This window comes from Lineus longissimus, chromosome 12 (genome assembly GCF_910592395.1).
Source record: "Lineus longissimus chromosome 12, tnLinLong1.2, whole genome shotgun sequence".
Classification (NCBI taxonomy): Eukaryota; Metazoa; Nemertea; class Pilidiophora; order Heteronemertea; family Lineidae; genus Lineus; species Lineus longissimus.
The window spans coordinates 16,212,173-16,233,240 of record NC_088319.1 but is presented as its reverse complement, the minus strand read 5'-3'; the positions used below and the strand labels follow the sequence as shown (position 1 = coordinate 16,233,240).

The 21,068-nt window shown below is 45.5% G+C and overlaps 1 protein-coding gene across 5 annotated transcripts in view; it reads right to left on the bottom strand.

The window, feature by feature from the left end:
- Nucleotides 1-21,068, bottom strand: part of LOC135496749 (msx2-interacting protein-like) — a 40,310-nt gene that overhangs the window by 4,330 nt on the left and 14,912 nt on the right. Inside the window, exons 3-20 of one of the 5 annotated variants that reach the window (XM_064786229.1) lie at nt 19,932-20,105; nt 19,328-19,600; nt 18,965-19,086; nt 18,593-18,704; nt 18,162-18,399; nt 17,850-17,981; nt 17,135-17,359; nt 16,751-16,890; nt 16,333-16,374; nt 15,017-15,193; nt 13,527-14,837; nt 6,274-13,148; nt 3,808-5,994; nt 2,634-3,610; nt 2,248-2,353; nt 1,462-1,589; nt 589-1,275; nt 233-430 (exon numbers count right to left, since the gene is read on the bottom strand). In XM_064786229.1, coding sequence (XP_064642299.1) covers nt 233-430; nt 589-1,275; nt 1,462-1,589; nt 2,248-2,353; nt 2,634-3,610; nt 3,808-5,994; nt 6,274-13,148; nt 13,527-14,837; nt 15,017-15,193; nt 16,333-16,374; nt 16,751-16,890; nt 17,135-17,359; nt 17,850-17,981; nt 18,162-18,399; nt 18,593-18,704; nt 18,965-19,086; nt 19,328-19,600; nt 19,932-20,105 — 14,104 coding nt within the window. The remainder of the gene's footprint in view (nt 1-232; nt 431-588; nt 1,276-1,461; nt 1,590-2,247; nt 2,354-2,633; nt 3,611-3,807; nt 5,995-6,273; nt 13,149-13,526; nt 14,838-15,016; nt 15,194-16,332; nt 16,375-16,750; nt 16,891-17,134; nt 17,360-17,849; nt 17,982-18,161; nt 18,400-18,592; nt 18,705-18,964; nt 19,087-19,327; nt 19,601-19,931; nt 20,106-21,068) is intronic. The other 4 variants (XM_064786232.1, XM_064786231.1, XM_064786230.1 and 1 more) reach the window with 4 other exon arrangements.

The window sequence follows — 21,068 nt, the reverse complement described above, 5'->3', positions numbered from 1 at the left end:
CATTGTTCAGCTTGACTTTCTTAAGGTATTATAACTGTACTGTTTGTTGCTTTCAGATCCCTGACGGTGGCCTGTTTGCCATCAGTTTCACATTGTCCAAACAACACACCAGGAAGGCTAGCGTTCATATCCATGGTGAGATACTATAAACAAGCCACACCTTGGTGAAAACTAGGTGTTTCTAGACACAATATCGGCAGAAAAGGCTGATTTCTCAATGAGTGACCCTTACCTGCATCCTACGGGCAACACCATCTAGCTGCGTCGGTTCCAGCCTCATCCTCTGAGCGATGCGGAGCTGTGGAGGCTCATGACTCGGCCGCGGCATCGACTGCTTGACGAGCGAGCTGTTTCCAGAGACAAAGTGCATCTGCACGTTTGAACTGTCGTTCTTCAGGCCAAGATTGCCCTGCCACATCACAGGGTATTTCTGAAAGGGATGAGAGATGATCTAAAATACTCATATCACTGTATAGATCTATTCTATTTCTATTTGAAAAAGCAGGAATGTTATTACAGACACGTGTTAAAGATGTATCTATTCAATTGAGAAATGGAAGTCAAAGCCATATAGTTCCTATAACTTACCGACATGAGAACGACCAGGTTCTCTCCTGGAGGCATGTCCTCTGGACGTCCAGGTAAACCAAGCTGGGCTCGAACAGGCACGACCTGACTGTGAACAGATGTTCCTGGGTGCGTGGTTGGCGGCTGAGGTTGGTGAGCCGACAATGGCCGAGATGGAGGACGTGAATCTGGTGTCATACGGCCGCCATGTTGGCCAACATAGGGCTGATGGTGCATCATACTGGCCACAAGATTGGGTCCTTGTGTTAGGTATTCCCCGTGCGGTCCTGGCAAGGTCATGACGCGTGGATCCAGACCAACCCTCGGTGGAACGCCCAATCCATACGGCATGCCGGGATGTGGAAGCCCAAACTCAGGATGATGATAGAACTGTTGCGGGAGATGTTCTGGATGAGTCATGCGTGGCTCTTGATGCGCCATGCGTGAATCAGCGTGGCTGACAAGCGCGTTTGGCTGCGAGAATGCCGACACATCAGGATAAGGACCGTCTGTATGTTTCTGCGGCTCGTTACCAAGGGGTGAGTGGTGTGGATCGTGAGGTCCTTTCGGCTCGGCACGTGATGTCCTTGGTTCCTGGATAGTGACGGGCATACGATGCTGACCATGTCCTGTACCATGTGGCGAGAGTCGAGGTCCAGAGTTGTTGCCTGGTGGACGTAACTGCCCAGGTATACCCGGCATTGGCATCTGGAAAAGCAATGAAGACTTTAAAACACAGATGCAACAAACACCTTTTCTAATCGTAGACCTCTATAAAGGTGATTCACAAAGTTCTACAGTCATAGCAAGTGATTACATTTTTATCAAAGGAGAGGGTTCAAGCAAATTGTTCATCCAGTTCAACGCAATGAGCAGATTGAATCTGCTATTTACCTGTTGCGGGCCGATTCTGGATGGTTGATTCAACATTGCCCTGAGTTCGCTCGGTCCAGGTTTCTGCGGCAGACCGCCCGCAACCATCTGTGGATGGTTCGGTGATGGCAACGGCGAAGACTTCATCCCTGGAAAACATCACATGAAAAGGTTAGAAAATGAATCCTTCCGACAGCAATTACACTAACAAGAAGAGCTTACTGTTCAAAAAGGAAAACAAAGATAACAACAGACCACATTCAAAAGTCAACCAGCGGTAACAACAAATGGTTAACATGTCCAGCCTGTGTACACTGGCTAGTGTATTGAGCTGGCCGACTTTCGAGTGCGTTCTCTTTGTTTAAATTCCATTCACAACACGCGAAACACCTCTTAAATGGATTTACCTTTCATGAAAACATAGGGAGGCCACCTTATCCTCCGACAGCGTATAGTTTGATGGGGGATAAACGACATTGTCTTATTAGCAGCCATTTTGCGGCACACAAGGGTTCCTGCAGCCTGTGAGTTTGACATGTCTGTTACGAAGCAATGTTAGACCTTATCTGGTGTAAAGCCGATCAAAGTAACAACTCCAAAATGACACCTTTGGCTTGCTTCAGCTATTCACACAGTAATGACGAATAAGAAAACGCTTAACACTCAGGTTGGCTAGGCAACAACCTTCTTCCCCTTCTCCACATTTGACAAGTAAAACTGCCACACTGCTGCCAGATTGTTCGCTGTTGGGGGGGGGGGGGGGGGGTCTGATTCATACTGAAAGTACTGCCTGTGTCTGAATCTTACCTAGATCATTTGTGACGACTTGTAGGTGACCTTTTGGACTATGCATTTTGTTAGCATCGCGCTCCATCTCACCAGCCATATTAGGGTTAGGCACTCGCTCAATCACCTGCAAAATGGGCGTGGAAAAATAAAGTCAGATATTTACAAAATTAAACTACAGTAGAACATTTCTATGACTGCTTCCAATGGAAAATGTAAGTTCTTCCCTCACTGGGTAGGCTCAAGGGCAAAATTTTCAAATCCAGATTTGCCGCAGATTTCACTTAAAAGTCTGATCAAAGAGTCAAGACACGCTGCCACCACCAGTCACTTAAAGTTTGATCAAAGAGTCAAGTAAGACTGCCACAATGTTACTCAAATGTTTGATCAAACGGACAAAAAATTACCTTTGTAGGAAAGGGAGATCTCACCTGGCCTGCTTGGAGGGCTTCTCTTTGGGCGATGGTATACGGTTGACCGGAAACAACGCCCATATGGACACTGGCTGAGCGAGGAGACATCTTCCCTGATGGTGACTTGGACTGATGTTCCGGGAGGTGTTTGCCAGAGGCATGCGACGGCATCATTCGATCTTGGAGATGACCAGTAGGTGATTTTGAAGACATGGCATGCTTCTCCATGTGGCTCGGTGGCACCTGCATCCTATCTTGTTGGAACTGGAACACGTTTTGTTGGGGATGTGGATAGCCCTGCGACGTCGAAGGTAATCGGTGCATTGGTGGTTGCAGTGTTTGTCCTTGTGGCGTGCGCCGATCAACTGGTGGATGGTCACGTTCCTGGTCGGTGGGGTGGCGTTCATGCATTCCCGGCATCCCTCGCTCATGGCCATGGACAAGGTACGGATTACGACTGCCAGGTGGAGACTTACTACGCTGGTCCTGTAAACCATGGAGGGCATAACCTTGTAGCTTTGAGATCTCATCAGGTCGTGGGAAGGGCTGCGCAACAGGTGGATGCTGACCAGTTCCTTCTATTGGTGACCTCATAGCCGCTGGCTGGCCGGGTGCATGAGACTTAGCAGCTTCTTGATAAGGTATCTGCGCATTAAAATGCCCGCCAGAGGTTGGAGTCGATGGGGTGATGGGCGAGACGATGCTCTTCTCTGACACTGGTGCAGTGGCACTGGATGATGGTGGTCCGGAGTAGGGTCCCTGGTAATGAGAACGACCCATCATATCCTGGCGACCGTCTTGGTGGTACTGAGTGGGTGGATAAGGCGGAGGTCCCATGGTGTGTGGCATGTTGTCTGGGGTCTTACTAGATCCCTCGCTGTGCGACGTCCGTCTTTGTTGACGCTCGCCATCCATGCCTGGATAGTTGACCTGCTGCATTGCCATCAGTGGGTTCTGTGGAGGGATGCCACCTGCAATGACAGACAATAATAAGGCTACAAAGAGTCCCTAACCAAAACAAGTTTTCTAAACTACACTATTTTAATTTCTATGCCTTTCACTTTGAAAGTACAGCATACAAACTGTTTTACATCCTTTTTTATGCTCCACTACTACTTACAGCCAATTTGTGAAAAGAAAGAATATAATTTGGACAAAGCAAACTTACCCATTGATAGGACTGCAGAAGGGGCAGACGTCATGGTCGGTGATCGCTCTGGCAGCATGCTCGCCATTGAATGACTCGGCGACTCCTGTGTCTTGCTTCCCGAGCGCGAACCTCGTCTCCTAGGCGGGGCAGAGGGGTCATCTTCAATAGAACTCTCGTCAAAGTTCCCCCTGGCAACTTCATTGATGATCTTATCGATGTTGCTCTGGAAATCGAATGACAATGAACTCTCACTACTCGTGCGTTTGCGCTCTACAAGTTTCTTGTCGAACGATCCAGATTCCTCCAGCTCCATGGCAATCAGTTCCTCCTTCGCTTGCTTCTCAAGGTCATCCTCCTCTTCAGATTCGAATAACTCAGTGTCCGGTTGCGCCAGTGTTTCCCGTATTGTCTGTGAAAGACTATCGTCATCCTCCTCCTGGTTCTGCATGGGTGACGACATCGAGATCGGAATAGGAGCAATGGACTCCAGCTTTTCTTTTTCTTTGAGTTTTTTGTCCTCGACTGGCAGTTTTACTTTGAGTTTCGGAATGCCTTCTTCCTTCTCCTCCAACCTTGCCACGATTGCAGCGACAGTGTCCTCTGGTCTCGCCTCCTCTTCTGCTTCTGAAGCAGCACGCGCGGCCATCGATAGAAGCTCAGCCTGCAACTGATTCGCATCATTCTCACCTTCATCACGGAACTCATTTGCATCACCAGCTTCATCCCCATGAGACTTGCGAGACTCGTGAGAATGCGAGTGTTCATGCCTCTTCCGTCGACCACGATTTTTACGTGATTTCTCACTCGTACCAGGTGGCAACTGTAGTACCAATGGCGGAACTAATAACTGTTCTTTTTTGTCCACAGGTTGCACCTGCTCTGACCGCTCCTTCACTTCAAGCTTCTCCTTCTCTGTCTCTTCAATGGTATGTTTCTCTTTTTCCTCTATCACAAGATCAGACATCGGTGCAGACTCCTGCTCTTCCTCTGTACTCGTCTTGGCAGTTTCATCTTTCACCAATTTATTCGTCTCATCTTTCCGGAGCTTCTCCTCAACAATCTGCAGCTTTTCTAACTTCACCACAGGAGTGGATGGTATTTCTGCAGCTTTGGTCTCTTGTGGCAGTGCTGGTGCCAATTGCACAGATACTGGTTCAGCTGCAGTGGCTCCTCTCGGAGAAGTCCCACCATCTGTACCTCTTCTAGACTTCGACCGTCTGCCCCTCCTAGCACCTTTGACTGGCATCTCAGGGCTTCCAATCCCATCTTTGTTGAGTTTGAGCTCAGCAGGTGTGTCCTGTTCAGGAAGCTTAACATCTTCTTTTTCCGGTGTCTTTGGAATATCAATGGGCTTGGGTGGCTTTTCCATCTTCTGTGATGGCAGGAGTGGTGGGGGTGGCAGTAGTGGCTGAGGTTCCTCTAAACTTCGCCGACCAAACCTCCCTCGATCTGGTGGCCCGTCTCTCTCAAACATGTCATCATCCTTGAAATCATACTCGCTCATTTTCTGCTCCCGCTCTTTCTCCTTGGCTGACGCTTCCGTCTGCTTTTGTTCTTTGTCAAAGAAACCAATCCGTCTCGATTTCCTGCGTTTATTTTCTGGTCGTAGTCTTGACTTGATATCAGACACAAATGGTGGTGTATTGGCGCCAAAACGACCAGGACTTTTGCGACCTCTTGGGCTGTCCCGTTCTGAACAGGAACTACCATCGTTACTGGACTCAAGGGCAAGAGACAACTCCAGTTCCATCTTCTCCTCATCTTTCTTCTCAAAGGAGTCAGCTACCTCCAGTTTTTCCCTAGGCGGGTAGATCTCACTTGGAACACCACCTGGATCAGGAAGTTGATTGGCGGATGCAGGCTCCACTGGTATGAAGCCTTGGTTCTCCTTACGACCACTACTAGAACGTCCTCGTTTCCCGCGACGTCTCGTTTCACGTTTTTCTGGCTGTGGCGCCACTGCTGGCAGAGAGTGTAAACCAGGAGCGCGTGCCACTGTAGGTTCAACATGTTCGACGAATTCTTCTTCCTCGAGGTTAGGTGGTGCACCAGTGTTATTAGTCTCAATCTGAGGCTCCACCGGGGCAATAACTGGCGGTCTACGATCCAACGCCTCAGACGGTTCCTCACATTTTTGTGGCTCAACTGTTTCTTCATCTACGATGAAAGAAGTGTCAAGGGGTAGTGGTTCAGCAAGAGTTTCACCTGCAAAACATAATCATGGGAACAATTGAGGAAATGTTATCTACACAAAAACCACCCTCATTTAACGTTCAATCTACTTTGTTAAAAGACTTTAAAGCATTACGTGACATTTATGAACCCCTTCAGTCTTAAAGTAAAACCTAACTTATCACAAAGCTGGTATGCAGAAGTGACTTCTCTCATAAGTTATCATTATTTTCTAAAGAACTAAAGGTAACATGATACATGGTAAGAGGTTTCTGTTTCCAACTAGACTGATTTTATCAGATATTTTCTTACCATGTGCAGCAGAATCTGGTGTTTCTGGAACTGCGTCATCTCTGCTGATGCTGCGTCTGCCTGAATCACGTCGACCTCTCTTGCCTCCCTTAGCTTTCTTGCGTCCTCGTTTCGGAGTGCCGACCTCTGCGTCAATGTGCAGTTCATGTTCATCACCCAAGTCATGGTCCACAGCCGGGGCGGCGGTGCTTACAGCGTGGGTGCCAACGCTCGCTACGGGCAAGGCAGTGTTTGCAATGGGGCTGATGATACTTGCCACAGCAGCATGCTTCTCACTCTCAGGAGTGAGCATTGCTGGCTTCGCGATGACTTTCTCTGGGGTAACAGGAACTTCATGGGGTTGCTCCTTCGAAGCGACTACCTCAATTTTCTTATCGAGTAGAGCATCGGATGCAGCTTTAGTTTCCACACGCTCTGATGATGGTAAGTGGTCTTGGCGATCAAAGAGAGGGACTTCGATCTGTGCGACTGGCACATCAATATACTCCTGGTCCAAGGAAGCAATAGCTGCTTGCAGCTCCTCATCTAATGCAGAGCTCCTTTCGGGTGTTAAATCTTTGGTCTCCTCGGCCAGGACGACCTCCTCCTTTATGCTATTGCTCTCCTCAGGCTCATTTAGCGTGTGGATCTGTATCGGTACCTCATCGTCTTTCTTGACAAATAGTTCCTCCAGCATCTTAGCCGCTTCCTCAGTTTCCTCCACTGTAATGCTCTTCAGCTGATCAATAGTGCGCGACTCAGAATCTTTCGATTCAGCAACATGTTGCTTCAGATCATTCTCAGTCGAGACCACCACTTCTTCAGGATGGACAATTTTCGTTTCTTCCGACGTTATCTCCTGCTCGTATGCACCAGCTTCCTCAATGACCAAATCGGGTAGGCTCTCCTCCGTATCCTCCATGCCAGGGATAAAGCTCTCCTCCACGCGTTCCTCAACGACTGTCTCCTGCCGTGGCTCAATACCGTGTTGTGCGTTTTCCTCCGACACAAACGGATCTCTGATGTCGAAGATATTTTCAATGTCACGCTTGTTCTCCTTGTCATGTTTGGATTTCTTTCCGTGCTTCTTTTTCTTATGTTTGCGGTATTTATCATTCAGATCGATCTTCTCCACGGTACTGTCAAAAACAATACCACGAGAATAATCTTTATCTGAAGCTGTGATGTCTTTTTGAAACATATCGCTAGATATACTGATATCCTCTAACTCTGATGTGATGACCGTTGTCTCGCCGATCTCCGTCACTGGTAACTCCTCTTCAATACTCGAGACACCATCCTCCCGTTTGATATCATCCACTTTCGGCGACAGCAACCGGTGGCGATCTCCACTTTGTGAGTGACTTTTCCCATGCTTCTTGTGCTGGTCAGGAAGCACGGGCTTTTCCGATAAAAAAGGCATATCTGGTCGTGGAATATCGATATGTAAAGGGCCGAGGTCTTTCGTTTCCAATTGCTCAACTGTCCCCACCTTGATGGATTTCTCCATATTGGCTAGCGCATCAAGTGCAGAGATATCCTTGTTGAAGTTGGCAAGTTTGGACTTGCTCTCACTTCGCTCCCAGCTTTCCGAACGCACTTTACTCTTTTTCTTATGTTTCTTTGATTTCTTTTCATGACCTTCAAGAAACTCTTCGATTTCTCTATCCCTTTCCAGCTTCTTGTCCCTGATGACGCTTTCCAAGTCGGCTTTGATGTGTTTGAAGTCCTTTGGCGACTGCAGACTTTCCTTCCTCAAGTTTGAGTCGTGTATTCTATGATCACTGTACTTGTCATGGATCTTGTCAATTTTGAAGTTCTCCGAAAATGGTTTGGTGCTGAATTTGGAGGAATCTTTAGAACTGATCTTCGGCGATTCTATAGACGCCTTTTTCTCTGGGCTTGTTTCTCTTGGTGAAAGCTTGTCCTTATGATTGACTCTGATTTCGGTCGTATCAGGTGCCTTGAGCGGTGACTCTGTTTTCTTACTCGATTCCTTGAGCTTCTTCTTTCTCAATAACTCAGCATCCGCATGAATCAAGTGGTCATTCTTCTCAATCTTCTTACTCTCAGTGTCCTTCTTGGTTTCATGCTTTTCTTTCGTTTTGGAACTGTTTTTGCTATTCTCACGAATCTCCTTGCTCTTTTTCTGATTCTCCAGATGGACAAGTGTCTCCTCAACCATATCCTTCTTTGGTTTCTTCTTCGCTTTCTTTCTCAAACTCTCCTCTAAACTCTCCATCGGTGGTACCGCATTTACTTTCGTACAATTGATCACCTTTGGTTTCTCAGGTTTTGGCTTAGGTATCTCGATATCAGAATCTGAACTGGACAAACCCTGCCAGAGCTCCTCCAACTTCCCAAGCGGTTTCTTTGGCACAATCTTCTTAGACGGTGTCTTGGGTTTAGATTTGCTGGCTGCCTTTTCATCATCAGAATCCGAGCTTGTATAAATGTCAAGCTTTGATGGTTTCTTGACTATCTTCTTTTCCTTTATCTCATTCTTTTTCTCCATCTTAGGTTTCGGCTTCTCCACCTCAGACTCAGACGTCGACAGAAAATCTAACTTCGAACTCATCTTCTTAGGAGCAGGTTTCTTTTTCTCATCTGACTTCTTGGACTTTTCAGGTAGCTTTGGTTTCGGTTTGTCAGGGTAGATTTTCGGCTTCTTATTATGGACAACTTTGGGTCTTTCTAGTTCAGGCTCCACCTTATCGACAGGTTCTCGTACCGACCGCTCCAAGTCAGACTCAGACGACGAGTAGATCTCCATCCGAATATGGCTCTTCTTCTTCTTCATCTGTTCAGCCTCCTTTTTGATAAAGTAATCATCATCATCATCAGATGAACTTGTAATCAATGCCCGTCGTGAGTTCTTTTTCGCCGACTTGGTAAGTGACATCTTTCGTTTGTTGCAATTCTCAATGTCTGAATCGTCCGACCAATCATCATCATCGTCAGACGTTCCCACGCTGCTGTCGCTATTGAAATGACTGCCTTTCTTCAACCTCTTCTTCTTCATCTTATCCAATATGTCCTGATCTTTTGGGATGGTACACGATCGCCGTTTGATATTATCATACATCGATGTGAACACAGGCTCATCAAAGATGCCAAGATTTTTCAGCTCAGCATTCCACTTCCTCTCGCGGCGCTTCTGCTCACGCTGCTCAGCCTCACTGTCTTTCCGCTCCCTCTCTCGGTCTCGATCCCGGTCCTGATCACGATCCCGGTCTTTACCAAGCGAGTCTTTGGCATCCTTCCCCTTCTTTTTATTCTGTGTTTTTGACCTGTCATCATTCGCTTGATCCTTTGACTTGGACGAGTCATCGCGATCTTTTCCTCGCTCATCAGGATCTCTTGGTCGGTCGTCTCTCTTCCTTCCCCCACCTCCATCATTAGGATCTCCCTTATCCCTCTTGTCATCTTTGTCCTTGGAAGATTTATCTCCATTCTTATCTTTATCTTTACCCTTCTCATCTTTATCCTTATCTTTATTATTCTTCGACTTCTCATCACTTTTATCGTGCTTGTCTTTCTTATTCTTAGCAGAGTCCTTCTTTTCTTCCTTTTTTGCTTCTTCTTTCACTTTCCCCAACTTTGGTTTCTCGACATGTTTGGCCTTCTGTTCCTTACTAACTTTCTTTTCCTTCATGTTCTCCTTTACATCATGTCTCTCTTTTGAACCCTCTCGCTCCTTCACCTTTTCATCTTTGACTTTGACCTCCTTGTCATCTTTGACCTTGACGTCCTTCTCTTCCTTGACCTCTTTCTCCTCTTTGACCTTCGAGTCTTCCTTTTTCTCATCTCTGGCCTTGGAGTCCTCTTTTTTCACTTCTTTGACTTTGGAGTCCTCTTTCTTTTCATCTTTGACCTTGAGACTATGTTTTACCTCAGGTCGTTTCTCTGTCTTGTTCACCTTTCCTTCCTTCTTGACGTCCTTGCCTTCCATCCGTTCACGACTCTCGCTACGATCGATTTTAATCTTACTCGAACTGGAACTCTTGGCCTTCAACTTTTTATCGGTTTCATCAGTCTTCGAGCTATGGCTTTTGGTTTTGTCAGAACCGCTGTGATTGGATGCTTTGGATTCCTTATCTTTTTCTCCGTTTATATGTTTATCAGACTTCGTGTGTTTTGTATCTTTCTCACTGGAGTCGTTCTTACTTCGCTCCTTTTCCACTCTTGTGTCTTTCTCGGAGGAAGTTTTGTCATGGTTTTTCGTCTCCTTCTGATCGCCTTTATGCAGGTCATGTTTCGAGTCGGACTTCGATGGTTTTTCGTGGGACTTCTGGTTCTCTTTCACATCAGTTTTCTTCTCCTCCTTTTTGTTTGTCGTCGAAGATGAAGACGATGACGATGAACTAGATGAACCGGTCTTGACCTTTTTCTCGGGCGACTTTGACTGCTTCTGGCTGCTCGATGACTTACTAGATGATTTTGACGAAACTGATAATGGTCGTTCCTTCTTCTCGTTGGGTTTCTCTGAGTGAGACTTCTTTTTTACGTCAGATTCAGATTTCGATGAAGAAGCTTGAGACTTTTGGTCAGTTTTTTGAGACTTTGGCTTCGGGCTTTCCTTGAGAACATCTTCATTTTTGCGTTTACCAAGTAAGGTGGGCGTACCATGGCTGGGTGTGTTCATTGGGGCAGTTTCCTTCTTATTGTCAGACTTGGCTTCAGTCTTTTGTTCCTTTAATTCAGGTTTCGATTCTTTCAGGATGGGTTTCAGTTCCTTGATAACTTCAATTCTTGGATCTGGTTTATTGTTCTTCACCTCTGGTACGATACTGTGACTTTTATCATGTTTATTGTTCACCAATATTCCCACAGGTGGCGTCGTTGGAGTAGTCACATGCAAATCCGTTGAAGACATCGACTTTGGTTCGTTTTTTGGAATGTTGTTTTTCTCGAGTTCTCTGGAGGAGTCTTTCTTCAGGATTGAGACAGGCTGGAACGGTTCCTTCCGCAAAGGAGAAACAAGCACAGGTGATGCAACGACTGGCGATGTAACCATTGGCGATGTCACTTTTGGTAATGGCGACAATTTCGGAGATGTTAAAACAGGCGATGGCAATTTTGGCGAGGTCATCTTTGGAGGAATCAATAGCGGTGACAATATCTTCGGCGATGTTGGCATTGGTGGTATTGTTGGTTCCATCTTTTTTGGTAAAGCTGGCGTCTGGAAGAGTGGCAATTCCCTTTTCAAGACCGCCTGCTTGTCAAGTCGGGGATCAGCATTCAACCTGGGATCTGCATTGAGTCGAGGATCAGAGTTGAGCCTGGGATCAGAATTTAACCTGGGATCAGCATTAACCAATCGACCAAGATCTCCACCACTTGAAGACCGTTGTAAATTTGGCAGTGGACTTGTCATCTCTAGTTTAGGCTCAATACTACTCAGGATGGGTGAAGGCGTCTTGCTTTTGGGCATGAATGGTGATTGGGCGACAGGGATGATGACATCTGTCGTTGGGATTTGTTCGCTGGGTACAGGTGGCGCTGCCACAGCAACTGGTGGCGTCGAGGCAATAAAAGATGGCACAATGTCATCATCCTGGGATAACGATCGAAGAATCTCCGCAGGATCAGGTGGTATGGCGAGCGGTTCAGCTGTAGATGGCGGATTGGATGATTGAAGTGATTGCGAAAAAGAGGCTGAAACTGGTAGTTCAGTTTGTGTGTCTTGTGAAATGACTGTTGATGTGGTGCCTGCTTCGCTTGTGTCCATATCCTCCTCCTTATCGTCCTCAGCTTTTTCTGACTGCTCCATCCCATCAGGTCCAGCCTCCCCTGCCTCCTCGTCAGAGCCGTCGCCCGGACTGGATTCCTTTGGTTCGTACTTCTCATTGATGCCTTGTAACCGTTCCGAATCTTGGTCAAATATACTCGTCCGCGACAGCAATGATTTCACAATGTCTGACGGTCCCTCCTTCTTATCATCTCCATTCTTAGGCGCTGTGGCTGGCAGTGGGGTGGTGGTAGAGTCTTGGCGCTTCTTGATTTTGTACTTTTTTGTATAATCTATAACAGGGGGCGTCGGTTGTGCGATGGGTTGTGGTGTGCTTACTGGTACCGGGGTAGCATTCTCTACAGAATTGGAAGACGTTGTAGTGCGAACAGTCTTGGCTTGGATGATCTTCTCGTCCAAAGCTCGTATCCGATCCTCCAGAGTCATCTGTGATGGCGACACTGGCGATTTTGGTGACGAACTCTCATCATCCGTTATCGGACTTCCAATTATCTTATCGATGGAGATCGGTTCTGGCTTGACTTTCTTGGGCTGAACAGGCTCCACTTCAGGCATTCGTTCAACTTTTGGCAGTGCTGGCGAGATTTGAGGTGAATGGAGTTTAGTACCACTAGGGGGACTAAATGGCGGTGACGATAGTTTAACTACTGGTGAGATCTGAGGAGAAGATATCCGCGGAGATGCAGGAGGTTTGGGAGACACTTTTGGCGACTGCACATAGTGGCCTTGGAGTGCAAATTTCGGTAGAGGTAATGACATGAATTCTCTTCGTGGTTCCCTTTGGTGATGCCGATGTGGCCAATATTTATCACCTTTCATATCGAGAACATGGCGCTCATCTTCATAGTCCATACTATTCTCGCCTCGAGGAGACTTGAACAGTTTTTTATCAGGTTCATCACCACTGAAACCCAAATTGTCCTCCTTTGTGCGATTTGACTGACCAACGTCCAATTTCGGCCGTTTTTTACTGATGAACTCGGATGGGGAGCCATCAGATCCAGAATCACAGATATCGTCAAACATCCCTTCGAACGCCCCGGTCTTGTCGAGACGACCCGCCCGCTGCTTCAGCAGCCGAACTTCCGCCTCCATCTGTCGACGCGTTTCCAGTTGTTTGCGGTAACTCTGGCTGGAATCGTACCTGAATATGAACGAGGAAACATGTCAACACAGCAGCAGACGGCAACAAAGGACACATAAGTATCTAGAGTCCATTTTATCGCACTTTTTCAAATGGCTCAAAACATCCTTTTGCACTTTAAAAGTAAGTAAGAGAGTATTTTGAGCCCAATACCAGTTTGATAGCCAACTCTATTGGACGTGCCGTATATCAAGATAAGAGCAATATTCAAGTGGAGGCTTGACATTCCTCCCACAATACAATAACAAAACCTACAATGTTGTTTTTAAAAGCTCATGCCCTTGCCGACAAGCTGTAAACTTCTCTACAAACCAACAAGAAAGATGAACAGGTAATTTAAGAAGTCAAAAGACCAACTTTAACATAACAGCAACTTACCTTTGTAATCTAGGGTCCCTGTCTAAATCCACGATATCCTCCAGTTTACATTTCTTCACTCTCCTAAACTCCTCATCAATAGCACCAGAGTCATTGTCACTTGTACTCGCACATCCGTCATTGTCTAATTGCTTTAGCATCAACATAAGTTTATATTTTTCCTTTTGTAGTTTTGTGAGATCAACACTGGACTGGCTGCGAATCGATTCGCCTTCGTAATTGGAGTCTTCGGAATCGGGGCTAAATTGTGGACTATGTTCATGCATGGGACGGCCTCGCTCTTCAAATAAACCTTCCTCGAGTTTGGAAGTTCGTTTAAGCAGAGGTTTATCAAAATGAGGTCTGTGTTTATCTGCTATTTCACAATCCATGAGATCACCATCTTTGAACTTTGTCCGTGAACCTGAACTAGATAAACTCCGGTTTGAGTGTTGCCGCTGTACCCATTTAATAGAGTCTAATCCATCGACTAACCGCTCCCTGTCAAAACTGTCATTCCTGAGGCGTTTCGCAGCACCTTTATCTGAATCACGTCGTATCCGTCTTTCCGTATCTGATAAATCCGAATTTGACGAATCAGAGTCATAGTTCACTTTCTTACTCCGCAGATATTCACCAGAACCATCGCGCGTTTTAATCACCGTCTTTGTGCGTAGACTTTCCAGATATTTCCCCTTGTCACTATCAATGTCGTATTTTTTCTTTTTGTCACGAATCTTTGTGAAATCGTCTAAGTCTTGAGTTGACGATAACCGAGTACTTCCAAAAGGTTGTGTGAAATCACCAGTATCCTCCGGCGAGTTAGGAACGGGCGTCCGTTGTCGCCGGCGTTGGCGCTTTTCACTGGGACTCGCACTGCGACTGTGATATCCACCATGCGAACTAACACTTTGACTATAATCACTACTAGCGGGAGAGTAACTACGCGTATCCTTACTTGTCTTTCGCTCCTTGACTCCCTTTTGGAATTTTTCATCGTAAATGTACCTATCACGATATTCTCGCCGCGTTTCACTGCGTACACTATCCACATCACCTGATTGGCTATCGGTATCCTTGAATCGTGTTGAATAACGGTCCGAGTATCTTTCGTCATAACTGTCCACTTGTCTTTCGTGCGTCGATGATCGCCGCACAGTGAAAGTAGATGTTGGACTCGAATCCCGCGAATCTAACCGCCGTTCCCTGGTAGGGCTAGGACTATCGAACTCTCGGCGTTGTTGACTGAAGCCGTACTCCCGGAGTTCTTGTTCATACGAGTCATCATTCACGTATGACGTCCCACTTGCTTGGCTGTATTCGTCGAAAGTTCTGCAAAGTGAAGAGCACCGTTATTTTTTATAAAACAGGTGCAATTTTATCCTAAACCTATTATTCAGTTATTGTCCTCTGGTCCAATAACCATCAACGACTTATTTGGAATCAACAGGCTTGTTTCAAAAATGAGTATTAATGGTTTCTACATCGAATCAAATTATTGAACTTTTTACCTGCGCCGCCTTGACTCTGACGTGAATTCTTCTGGGAAGGTGCTGTCACTGAACGAGAATGTGCCACGTCCACGGCCACCGCGGAAACTCCGACTTGAGCCACTGCGGAAGGTCCCTCCTCGTCCTCGCTCGAAGTGACCCTGCTGGAATCCTCGCTCGAACCCACCTCGTGCATTTCTGGAAAGAAGACAGGAATGTTAGATTTGATGTTGCAAAATAGGTCCAATGCAACCCACTTTACTTTAGAAGAATGCTTCAACCTCCACCTGCTGCTGTACATGCTGGTTTTCGATCATGTGCATTTTCAAGGGCAGCATTTCAGTTTGAAGATAGTTCGTTGAGAACAATGCACATTTCTATCAAATTTGGTAGAAGACGAAACTGGGTGATTACACTATTCACCGTTTTGTAGACAATTCTGAGGAGCACAGATGAGGTTTTGTGAGGAAAATCAAGAAGTGACCTGTGCTGCCATCTATATGAATATAACAGGAACAGTATGATATTGATACAACAATTTGGTTACTGGGAAAAACAAAATATCAAATGATTTCTGTCAGACTCTAGGAACACACATGCAATGAATACAATACAAATGAAAGGACATTCCAATCCATGCGCCATCCAGCTTTTTTTCATATCCAATCAGTTTTTCCTTTCAAAGAAGCAGAAACATGATACAATCTACAATTCTTTGATGGTCCCTCATGTTTCATTTGAGCCACAGTTTACAATTGTTCGCAGATGGCGCTGTTGTGGTACAGAGCATGCCACTGGCTTTCATTTGAGCCACAGTTTACAATTGCTCGCAGATGACGCTGTTGTGGTACAGAGCATGCCACTGGCTTTCATTTGAGCCACAGTTTACAATTGTTCGCAGATGACGCTGTTGTGGTACAGAGCATGCCACTGGCTTTCATTTGAGCCACAGTTTACAATTGCTCGCAGATGACGCTGTTGTGGTACAGAGCATACCACTGGCTTTGATAACCCCCCCCCCCCCCCCCCCCCCCCAACAGCTAGACCTGAAGAAAGACCTTTATTACGGGAACGAAACCACTAAACACTATCAACATGCTTATGTTATTTATGAGCTGAAGACCTGTGAGGGGTTATTCTTATTGTGACCTGCCTTTTACTATCCCTATAGCCAAAGACAAATGATATTTAGCCCGATGAACCCTCAGAATACTGGGCCGCCTTCGCTGACAGAATACATTGGAGTTTGCCGATGCAGAAATTAGTTAAATATTTGCCCACTACAGGGAACAGAATCATGTTATTTTGCAATGTTCAGACCAACACTGCAAACTTACTTTGTGGGGGTGACTGCAGTGGTTCCTTCATGGCGTTGCGTGCTATTAACGAATAAAGAACCACAATGTTATTTAACGAATGTGGTGTCCCTGAATATTATACCTACATGAACATACTGGCAATGAACTACCTGGCCCAACATTAGACAAGGTTGAGGATTTCAAACCTTGTGATGGTCATGTAATAATGGTGTAATGTTTTTAAGACTTCATAAGCATAATGGGAAAGGTAATACATCCAGTCAAGCCTTATGAGCACTGACAGTACTCGTTGTGTTTTATCTTGTTCAAAATATCACTTCCTGTCACCTTTGCAATAACATTCACCGAACCCCCATGTCACCAAATTCAGCAGCAAAGAAAGAACCTGATAAGACCGAGAGAAAACTAGGAATCAATTTCACTATTTGCTACGTACTTTTCTTCAAAGTTAGCTTCAAACTGTTGGCCCCTAAACGTTCCCCGCCGTTCGTCTGGTCGTTCCCCCGGCCGCAACTGTCCTGTGCGTTCCATCTTTTCATAGAGGTTGGTCTGGCAATCCCGACTGGCAAAATCCACCTGAAAGTTGAAGAAATAAGAAATGCTGCAATCACGGTAAATTTGAGTTTTCAAAGAAATTTTGTTCTCAATTTGTTCATCATTGGCAAATGGCTATGATGATTAATCTAAGTGATCCCCGCTTTAACAGGCTTGCAATCAGTTCCGATTGCCAAGCGGCTAACTTACTTCGATCTTTTAATCCAGAGCCAGTGAAAACTGCACGGTTTCTCGTGCTCACCGTTATTTCCCGCTTCACACTCACCTGCAACCGTTTACCGGCCATCACACGACCACGAATTTCATTGACAGCGTATTGCGCATATTCCACAGAATCATAATATATCAGAGCACGACCTTTGACCCGATCGATCACAGAGTATTGGACATGTCCATGGCGCCCAAATTGACGACATAAAAGTTTTTCGGTGGTATCAGCCACCCCGTCTATCCACACACAGTTCGTGGGCATACTCTTGCCAAAGCCAAGCTGAAACAAACCAACAACGACATCAGTATCCATGGCTATTTTGTAAAAGTTCGTGCAAATTCAAAAATAAGCCCAAAATTACATGAACGAAGGTAATGTCAACTGAATAAGGAAATTTGCGATGGTGATTTTCATGGATCAAAACTGCCAGCTTTATATTACCACAGTGGAACCACCCTTGTGGATACCAGTCAAATAAGGACACCCTCTCTATTACAGATGGTCCCAAATTGGTTGTCTCCATTCAATTTGACTTCTCTCATCAGGACACCTCTCTATAATGGACAGTACTTGTATGTTCTGTAGCCGAGATCAGCCTCTCCAACTCATATCCAGAACATTACAGCAGGAAATACTTGCACACGGTCACAAGTGACTGGACACAATCCGTCTGCTTAACAAGAGAAGCAAAAGCTTTCATTGGCAAGTGAAGAAATCTCCCCTTGGCCAACACCCTACCTTATAACTAAACATTGACTAGTCAACATACTTTTACCTTGATTTTGTTAGCACCAATATTTTCGCCATCCATTTTATGAAGGGCCTTTACAACGCTGGCAATGTCTGTGTACTGCACAAATGCATATGCAGAAACGGTCCCCTGCTTTTTTATATCAATATCCTGGAAAGGAGGAGAGAGGAAGGTTTAGAAAGCACTTCAGGGTGGGCACTTTGAGAAACTGAAATTAGTTATACATTCTTGATGACACCATAACATCAATGATTCACCTCTGTACAATAGTTTTACATTTCGCCTTCAAGACTGTACATCAGGGAGCCACAACCTCGTTATCATACTCACAATAATCTCCCCATAATCTTTGAATATGCCCCTGAGATCAGTTGTAGAGACGTCTTTTTCGAGGTTTCCCACAAATAATGTCCGTGTGGCCTTCGGATGATACTCATCTAACTCGGCCTCTGGTGGACGGAATTCGCTATCTTCGGGTTCTAAGCCCTCGTGTTCCTCCACGAGGATCTGGGCCCCGAAGAATCGCCTCCCCTGGGAAGCTTCGAAAGCCTTTGACGCATCGTCGTGCCTGAAAAACGATGCGTGAGACATGTAGCAAAAAGTGTGGCAATCCATATCAGTTCTGATATTGTCAAATAGTAGGACCAAGGAAAGTGATGACAAAGATTAGAGATCAGCATTCTCTAAACAATTTTCTCAGAACATGTGATCTAAAAATTGCGCACACGATACAGCAATTTAGGATACTTTTATGGACTTACTTTTTAAAGCTGACAATCGCACGTCTCTCTCCACCTTGGCCTTGGATGGACACTGCTGTCACCTTGCCAAACTTCTTATACTCGTGAAAGAGACCGTCTCGTAAACTTGTGTCTGAAAGCAACATCACAACAATATAGAGTTTGAAGATTCACACCATGGGAGATCAGATGGTACGTTTACCATACATGTAGTCGCAATATACATGCATGACGTGAAGGGCCAGCGGCATGCATCATGATTTTCAAGTATTTTAGAGACAATACAATAACATTTCAGTGAACAGTCACCAAGTATTTGGAGCAGAGTTACACCCCAAGTGTACAAGAAGGCAGCCCTGATTGCGGAGGAAGAAGAAGACCTTGAGTACAAACCAGTGGATCTGACGGGGAGTCCTCGTATCAGGATACCTAAATGTCCTTCCTCCTTCTCTTCACCTGGTGGTTTCTCCACTTTTCTCACCAACGAAGGGTGCTTCGTTTTACTACTGCTGCGACTGAAAATGGACAAATGAAATCGTTTTTCAAACATCGTCACAGCAAGGTCAAAATTCTGGATATTTGACTCACTTTCACAACCTATCAGGTTCAGAGCCTGAGCTCTAAGGTTCCAATTTATTTTAGAGCACACACACAACGGCATCGGCTCGATCTTAAAACAGATCAATATCAACATAACTTAAGACACGAAACAGTAAAAACATCTGTTCGTCATCCAGAAAGGAAAATAGTGCTCACCTCTGTGACTGTGAATGTGATCTTGACCGACTACTTGAACTTGAACTCGACCTTGAACTACTACTCGACTCTGATGCTGAGCGACTCTGACTTTGTGACGGCGACCGGGAAAAAGATGTCCATTTCTGACTAGTTCGAGACTTTGTGTAAACTTGGGATTGAGGTACTCGCTTCGGTCGATCAAAAACTTCTGAGTCGTCATCACCGGTTTGATCGCCGTACGAGCGTGACTCGTACCGCGCTGGATATGCAATAGTACTTTTTGGCTGGTCCCTGCAAATAATCAACAACATTTATTGTAATAATGAACAAAGAAGGTGGCATTGCCGTGCAATCATCACCACTGTTTTTACATCCAATCAGAGATATCAATGCCAGACAGCAGTGCAAACACCAACGCACATCCTACAGGACTGTCCCCTGTACCAGGATTTACGAAATAGATTCTGGCCAAAGGACACGAAGGTCGAAGAAAAGCTGTGGGGAACACAGCCGGACCTTCGGGCGACAAGCCGCTTCATCTCCGCCACAGGACTGAGGTTATAGTACTTAGGCAGGTTGAACGCTGAAGAAGAAGAAGAAGAGATATCAATATGACGAGTACCTTTGTGTTTGTTGTGTATATACAGTTCTGCTACCCTGCAACCTCTCTCTGGGCCTGCCACGAGACTGCGTACTGTCATCATCACTGTATTCAACCTGGCGACGTGTCTCAAAGTCGGTCGACGAAGGCTGGCGACTGGCGAAGTACTCTGTCTGTCGCTCGGTATCTTGGGTCCTGCAATGAGTAAGGGTCAAGCAAGGGTCAAGGTTTTTTACTCCACTGGCTACTGCATTGAATTAGGAAACTATCCATAATTCCTGGAGTAGAAAGAGGATTAGTTGGAGGAAGACTTGGCTGAATACTGTCTCAAAGTCCTCATACATAGAGCAATGGTTATCAACAAGCTAGTTGGTAATTGAAACCACAGATGTCACTTCAGTGTGTAGGAGTCTGTACAAAATGCACAGGCAGTACATTTTACGTACAGGCAACATATGGTTGATGGATGAGATCATTGCTGTATGCCTGACGATTATCATAATACATTTGTAAACCGGCTTTGTATACATACAGACACTTTTTTTAGAGTTCTTTTCCAATGCACCAGCAGAATAGCTGGCACCAGGCCAGCCTGAGTAAAAACGCAACATATGGACCATACAGTCGTAACCACACAGGCAATGGAGGGAAAGAGGACATACGACAGAAGCTTTAAAGTACTCAGTCACACTCTACTGACCAAATAAAATATCTATTTATAAGGGGTTTTCATCTGCTTTAAGGTTAATGATCTTACTACAATGGATGATCACACCTCCTTTGGACAAAGAAAGCCATTCTTGCTTTTGAACGTGTCACCATAATTCATGTATTTTTGGTTAAAATGATCATGCATGACTGCGTTCTACAACCATTTGAGCCCTTGCTCTACTTGAGAATGGATGAATGCCATTAACTAATTTGGGAGGACCGCACCTCTGGAGCTAGTATGAAAATTGTCCATTGGTGGTGCGCTGCCATATTACACAACAAGTGTGGCACCTTTTCAACCAAATTGAATGCGGCTGTTTCGAAACTGGTAACCAAATCATTTTTCTCTACATAGACGATTTCGAATCGACTTGCGTGTAAATGCAGAATCAGAGAGGTTTCCCTTCATGATCATCGTGCTCGTTTGCAACACACAGGAAAATCCAG